The sequence below is a fragment of the Mirounga leonina genome, unplaced genomic scaffold, assembly GCF_011800145.1.
Source record: "Mirounga leonina isolate KUSES-001 unplaced genomic scaffold, KU_Mleo_1.0 Mir_101799, whole genome shotgun sequence".
In the NCBI taxonomy this organism is placed as follows: domain Eukaryota; kingdom Metazoa; phylum Chordata; class Mammalia; order Carnivora; family Phocidae; genus Mirounga; species Mirounga leonina.
The window spans coordinates 1,438,991-1,446,658 of NW_023270210.1; the positions used below are offsets into that span (position 1 = coordinate 1,438,991).

Below are 7,668 nucleotides of genomic sequence, written 5' to 3' on the forward strand. Positions count from 1 at the left end.
AATTCAAATCTGGGGCCAGGGTCCCCCTTCCTTCACCAGGCCCTCACCATCCTAGTGTCTTTTTTTTTTCTCTTCCTAATGTCCACCTCCTCAGAATGTGGATTGGAGATTAGTTTAGGTAGCAATTAGACAAACCCAAGTTAGATGTGGGAACTAAGGACCCAGGAATGGTGACCAGATCGTTCTGGGAAACTTTTCAAACGGAAGAGCAGCTGCGAGCCTCCGCGGGTGTGACAGCCGAGGGCCTAGAGACCCAGGCTGCGTGTGCGGAGCGCCATGGCCCTAGGCTCCTTGTCTTCTTGGACGGACGCTGCAACCCTCAGCCCTCTGTTTTTTCATGGGAGGCCTGGCGCAAGAGCTCCCGGAGGGGATCTCAGCCTCATCGGGCCTGCCTGTCCTCCCCTTCCTTGTGGGCCCCAGAGAAAGAAACCTGGCCTCATGGCAACCCTCCCCCCTCATCTGGAGCCCCCTGTGTGACAGACCCAGCTCTTGCTCCAGCCTCCTCGCCACTCCTGCTCACTCAGCCTCACTCTGTCAAGCGCCAACCACACCCGGCTCTCCCTGACTGCCTCGCCCCAGCTCAAGATTCAGGTCCTCCCTTGTCTCCTCCAGGTGCTCTGAGCGAACTGATGGTGCCATGTGGTCACCATTTGGGGTAGGGACCCCTCTTGCCAGGGGACTTGGGACTACCTCCGGGCAGGGATCCTGTACTTCTGGTGCCCAGCACATGGGTTCTTCTCTGCCAATGTTGGCCTGAATAGAGCCAAGGCCCACAGAGATATTAGTGATGGGCATGGGGAAAGGGATCTGGGATCTAGTTTCAATATCCCAAAAGCTCTCATGGGAAGTGCTTCTTTCCCTGGAAAAATCCAACACAGATGAGCTGAAGGGGCACACATCCCTGATTGGAATGGAAATTCTGTTTGGGGTGACCAGAGCCCTTCCCTCCCACATGGTTCTGGGATTACCTGGTACTATATCTGCCCTGTCTCAGGGCAGGCACTCAGCACACCTACTTGTTGGACTACAACCACCCCCCCACCCCATGATGACCCCAGCCTTGTTTCCCCTGCAGGTCTGTCTCCCTTCAAATGTGTACCGTGGGCACACCTGGGGGGTTGCTGTGTGAGTGTGTCCTTCACACCCAGCGGGCTGGGTCTTCCCCAAGCCTGGGCCCTGGGCTGGCTTACCACACAAGGAGACAGTGTAGCCCTCCACGACACACAGAGGATGGCCCAGCACAAAGTAGCCATGGATCTGGTTCACAATGCTGATGGTGCTGGCAATGATGGTCTCTGCCAGGTCAGCAACTGCCAAGTTCACCAGGATCCAGTTCAGGGGGTGACGCAACTTCTTGAACCTCATGGTGGCGGCCAGCACAAGCCCATTAGTGAAAACAGATGCAATGACCACAAAGATCATCCAGATGCTGGTGAGGTGGTACACCCATCTGGGAGCGATGTGGTAATTGGGACCTTCGAAGGCACCTAGGATCAGGAGGTACAGAGTGGGGGAGGAGCTGGGCATCAGTGTTACCCAACTGCACGGCTATGCCCAGCCCACCCCTCCCTGCCTTGTCAGAGCCTTCCGCCAATCGTCCTGCCCTCCTGCCCGCTACCTTTGCCTCTGCAGTCAGCCTTTTCCCTTTAGCTTTGCCTGTCTGCAAACAACCTTCCTTCCATCCGTTCCTCAGGCCAGGGGCCATGGCCTGCTGGACACCTTGACCTTAACAAAGTAGAACTCCTCATCATCTATGCCAGGCATCACTCCCCCATCTGATTTGCCACCCCCAGTATGTGGGTCAGCCCTCTGGGGTGCCATTGGCAGGCTTCTGCTCCCGTGAGGGCTCCATGTCTCTCTGTTGTTGGATCTTTGCTCACATTCTCCCCTGCACCTGGGTCCACTTCTCTTCTGTACCATAAAGCCCAGCTCCGGTGCCCTTGTCCTCTGGAAGGCTTTCCAGATTCCTCAGCTGAGCGTCAACTCGACCCCTCGGGACTACCATCTCCACACAACTCTAAAGAGATGTTGGAGTCCTAACCCCCAGTACCTGTGAATGGAACCTTATCTGGAGACAGGGTCTGCCCAGAGGTAATCAAGTTATAATGAGGTCATTAGGGTGGGCCCTCATCCAATAGGACTGTGTCCCTATAAAAGGGGGTCATTTGGACACAGAGACAGGCACACAGGGAGAAGGCCATGTGAGGAGGAAGGCGGAGATCCGGGTGATGCTTCCACAAGCCAAGGAACACCACACATGGCCAGTCACCACCAGAAACTAGAGGAGAGACCTGGAGCAGATTGTCCCTCAGAGTCGCCAGGAGGAGCCAACCCTGCCCACACCTGGACCTTGGGCTTCTGTCCTGGTCTGTGATGGAAGGAATTTCTCCTGTTGTTTGAGCCACGTGGTGTGTGGGGCTTTGTCATGGCAGCCCTAGGAAATGCACACAGAACGAAAAGGAGAGCTAATTCCCGTTTATTACAACACAGTAGCTCCGCATGTCTGTCTTGGAAGGACCTTTTTCACCACCATCACTTTTGGCAGAATACTTGAAGGGGTTGTAAGCCATGTAACAAAGCTGTACAGCACCTAGGAAAGCATCCACGCAGAGTCCCCAACTCAAACTAGTTTTAGAGAAGTAGGGCTTTCTTGGGTCCCCTGGCTAGAAGGGATGGGGTAGATCTTGCCCCCCCAGCACAGCTGGCCCCCACAGCACCCACGATGTTCCAGTACTCTGTGCATGAGCCTCCTTTGCCCCTTTCACAGGGAGCTCCTGGAAACCCATCCACGATATCTGCAACCATGCTAGGCACGGGCTCCCTGGGACCAGACCTCTGAGTACTGAAGGCCTGCATGGTACTGGTTTCTATGCAGAAGGAGGCAGAGGGAAACAATGGAGCTGCTGATAGACTGGAGAACAGAGACTCCCCCCCCCCCCCAATTGCCAACAGATCTTCCCCGGGAACTACAGCGCATTAGTTTGAGAACAGCAGCTGGAACTGGGAGGTGTTTGGAACACTCCGGCCTTGGGATAATTTCAAAATGAGGCAGCCAGAGCATCCTTCCCGACAGCTCATGGAGTCCAGATTGGGCAGGGCAGGGACAAGAGGGACAGGGCAGTGCGTGGTGGGGGAGGGGAGAGGAGTGTTCTGAATGCGGGAGGTCACAGAGGACGGTCCTCTAGCAGTGCAAGCAGAGCAGATGTCTCGGCCTGCCCCTCCCTCCTGAAATCTCCAGGACAAATTTTGTATAAGTACCACGCGCTAACCGATTGCGCCACTGGAGCTCCTCCAGGACAAATTTTGTACAGAAATGCGTATCTCAGTTTACTCCCAGGCGAAGGTGTTCTAAAGAATATTCGGCGGGGAGGGAATTGGGTGTGGGGGCAGGCAAGGAAACAAGATTTCCTTGAATATACCTTGTTCTCTAGATTTTAATTTGGAATCTTGTAAATATTTTATTATATAATTTAAAATCAACGTTAAATTTTATTTTTATTTTTATTTTATTTATTTATTTATTTATTTTTTTAAAGATTTTATTTACTTGTCAGAGAGAGAGACAGAACACAAGCAGGGGGAGAGGCAGGCAGAGGGAGAAGCAGGCTCCCCGCCGAGCAAGGAGCCTGATGTGGGACTCGATCCCAGTCTGGGATCGTGACCTGAGCCGAAGGCAGCGGCTTAACCGACTGAGCCACCCAGGCGTCCCTAAAATCAACGTTAAATTTTAAAAAGCAATCCCGGAAAATCAAAAATAAGACAAACGAAACTAAATGCATATCCACTCAGAGGCATAATCACATAGAGAGGGACTGTTCTAAGGGTCTTGAAAAGACACTAGCTTGACTACTCGGACCTAAGGCTAAAAAGACCTGTCCAACTGTTAAGTTCTGGGTAATCATGTTGTTGATGGTAGTGTTGGTGTCTTTATTCTGAGACCATTGTGAGTGTGTTTGAGATCAAGCAAATGAGTAATTAAATGATATTCTAATTCTTCTACCCAAAGCCCTTGCGAACAGGATTCCTAGTGGGAGAAAAGGAGACACAGAGGTCAAATCCAATTGGCTCCACTGGGAAACCAAGTCATTACTTTGCAATGGGAGCAATAAAAGGAAAGACGAGGCATTTCTCCTGCCTTTCCCATACACACTGTGCCCCTGGGGAACCCAAAAGTAGATGAGGGCATGTTTCTCTCTATCAAAGTACGCTAGCTAATAGATGAAGATGGGGTATGGAAGCCAGAATGTCACCATTTTGCAATCCCCAGTGGTTTAATGGGTCCGGGCATCGAGCTTCAGCAGCTGCCAACACCCCAGAGAAAGGGACACCCTCTTAATGGAGAGGTCTTGCCAAATACCCAGCAGATCCAACTGACCTCTAAGCAGATCTTCAGATCAACTACCAATTTACACAAACATAATGACAAACGAGGTGGGAGGGGCGTGGGAAGCTACACATGGGAAACCATCAGCAAAGTCTGAAGTGGATGAGTCCAGGGACAAACGACTCATTTTCTTCAACAAATAAATTACAAGGAGATAGAGGGGGAACCTCTAAATTCAAAGAGGATGAAAAGAGAACGAACAGTCTGAACCTGTGGACCTTATTGGAGCCCTGATTCAAGCAAAGGGAAAAAAATGTATGACCTTTTTTTCAATTCTGACTAGGAGATCTGATGATATCAAGGCAATGTTACCTTATGGGTGTGGCAATGGCACTATGGCTATGTTTTTAAAGAGTCCTTTCCCCTTTGAGGTGCATCCTGAAGATTTACAGAGGCAATGATGTGATGCCTTAGATCTGCTTCCAGAAATCAGGAGGGGTGCGTGGAAGCAGTTATAGATGAAATAAGTGACGGATACCCAGGGGCTCGTTACATGCTTCCCTCCACTTCGGTAGATACTTGAATTTTGGAAAAAAAAGAAAAAAAAGTACAAAAAGGAATCTCAGGCATCCATGAAGTCCTATGGCCCTCCAGGGAGAGCACTGTTGCATCTCCATCGAGGACAGTCTGGGACACGGACAATCAGGTCAGAGCAAACTTCAGGGTTCTTAATTAGTTTGGCCTGGGAACCCTGGCCATCAAGGAGCTGGTATGGCTTCTGGAAACCAGGGCACGTGAGACATTCTTGAAGGAACAGATGGGCTTTGGTTTGGAGGAGGGACTGGGGAAGGGGGGCCAGGGGCTGGGGGTCACCAGTGTCCTCAGCTCTTCGCAGGGCTTGCATGCAAAGCTTTTGGACTGCCCCCCCACCCCACCCAGGGCATAACTCAGGCCGCCTCAGCAGAGGAAAAACTGCCCTGGGAGCCAAGCGAACCTCCTCCCCAAGAATGCACAGCCAAAGGCTGCTGGCCCCAGCTGCACAGTTGGACAAGATGACCACTACCGTCTCTTCCCACCCTAAAGTTGAAGAAGTCACTCACCCTCCTCCGGGCCAGCTGCCCAGCCTCCCGCTCCTGCCGTTTGCCTCCTTTTGGCTTCAGGAGATGCAAAAATGAGTCAGACCCGGCTTCTTCCCCAGGAAGCTCAGGGCAGTGCAGCCAGGTAGATACACCAGAACTGAATGTAATGAGTGCTCACTAGCAGCCTGGGGCCACAAGAAAATAGTTAATGAACGTCCCTGGGACAGGGATTCTCAAAAGGTCTGGGAAGCCTATGTGGTTTGAAAATGCATGTTCCATATTATGGTGTCCTTTTATATTCAGAAAGCTCCCCCCCCATTTCATGTCGTCATAAAGACTAAGGGAGAAGACCATCTCAGCTGACCATGATGTGCAGAAGAGAAGTCTCCCAAGTGGGGTGGGTGGCCAGCGGGCCCCTACCCCCGTGTGGCCACTCAGGCCTGGTGTCCCTGGAGGGCGGCTCCAGCCAGTGTGACCCAGCCTTCACAGTGCCTGCTCGCTCACCTCTGGTGGCATTGCTGTTGGTGTAGGTGAAGATGCTCGCCTGGGTGCTGTCCTCATAGCCGGGCTGCGGCCGCCCGTCCACAAGCCTTTGGGGGCCCCACCGCTGGGTCATGGCTCCAGAAAGCCCTGTCCCCAATGCCTGCCAGCCCTGGGGCTGCCTGGGGGTCATGGCGCTTTATACCAGCCTGAGGGATCAGCCCAGGCTTCCTCACCTTAAAAGCCCCCGAACCCTTCCCCACCTGATCTCTTAATTGGGCCCGGGACTTACACCTCCTCCTCCCCCACCCCTTGCCTCCTAGCTCCTAAGATGAGCCTGTGAGGGCGGCTCAGAAGGATTTTCTGGGAGCCCAACTCGGAGCCCCCAGCTTGCCAAGGTGGGCCCTCCCCCATGTTGACATGCCCTTTCCTCCCTACTGTCCTGACCTCGCTCCTTAGGTCAGCTGGACCCAAGGGTCAAGATTTCCAGATTGGGGTGTGGGTTAGGGAAGCAGCCCAAAGCCCAGATCTGCCTTTCCCACCCAGTTCTCCCCAAAGCCCTGGGAGGTGGAGGGGGAGGCCAGGAGGCTTTGCAGGGCTGAGGCCTGGAAGTGGAGCCTCCCCGCGGGTAGATCCAAATGGATGCAAGTTGTACTGGTGGGGGTCCTCCCCACAGAAGGGAAAGACAGGTGTGGGGCGGGGCAGGGCGGGGGGAGACTCCACTGCGCATCTCGCTTTCCGCTCCCGGCTCCCCCTTGCTCCCCATGAGCTACAGCTCCTACGGTCTCCAGGGTGCTCATCCGGGCCCTCCCGGCAGCCTTCCCGCAGCTCCTGAAGGTGCCCACAGGCACTCACATTCCACCTGCTCAAGTCTCCATCCCCTGAGTTCATGACCTTTCCTTGGACTGTTCCTGACTACACCTCCTTCAAAAGCAAACCTGTCAACAGAGTGTTCCAGACGGGCTGCCTCCTCTGTCCCTCTTCGCCCACTGCAGTCTGGCTGCAGGCCCCATGCTTGGCAGCGCTCTGATTACGTGCTGATTGCCTAATTCTGCAGCCCGTGTCCCCGTCTACAGGGGAGCACACCCTCTCCCGTGGTTCCTGCCAGCTCCTCTCTACACAGTCCTGAAATTCAGCTGCCTTCGACACCTCCTTTGGGTTGGCCTGAAGCTCGGCAAAGCCAAGACATGGGCACGTGACGTCACCTTCCCACTCTCAGTGCCATGACTCTGCAGGCTGAGACTCCCGGTGATACGGCGGCTGCTGCGGGTGGAGGGAAATCCTGGGCTGCCATGCTGCGGGGTGCGGCTCCATGGAGCCCCAGTGCGGCCGCCCATACTGGGAATGGCTCCTAGCACGGGTCAGTACCTGCCGCGGGCCAGGCGCCAGGCCAGGGGCTCCGTGTGGAATCGAAGGAAGGAGTCCCGATCACAGTCTTGCCAGGGCCCACTGGCGGCCAGGAAAGCTGGGCTCATTGCCCAGGGGTACCCGGGAAGCTGAGTTTTGCCTAAGTGCAAGAGAGTGTGGCCCCAGTACTTACACTCGGGAGAACTGAAGACACATGTCCCCAGCTTGCACTCAGAGCAGCACTATTCACAGGAGGTCAAAATGTAAAAACAGTCAAAGAGTGAATCGACGGGTGAATGAATAAACACAACGTGGCCTATCCATGCACTTGAATGCTAGTAAGCCAAAATAAGGAATGAAGTTCTGACCGCCGCTACATGAGCAAGCCTGCAGAATATGATGCTGAGTGAGAGAGGCCAGACGCAGAAGTCCACATAC

General features: G+C 53.8%; 1 protein-coding gene across 1 annotated transcript in view; it reads right to left on the reverse strand.

Annotated features, from left to right (window-relative positions):
* Positions 1-6,019, reverse strand: part of LOC118014077 (long-wave-sensitive opsin 1) — a 12,808-nt gene extending 6,789 nt beyond the window's left edge. Inside the window, exons 1-2 of the mRNA XM_035010102.1 lie at positions 5,908-6,019; positions 1,191-1,487 (exon numbers count right to left, since the gene is read on the reverse strand). Coding sequence (XP_034865993.1) covers positions 1,191-1,487; positions 5,908-6,019 — 409 coding nt within the window. The remainder of the gene's footprint in view (positions 1-1,190; positions 1,488-5,907) is intronic.
* Positions 6,020-7,668: the final 1,649 nt, after the last annotated feature.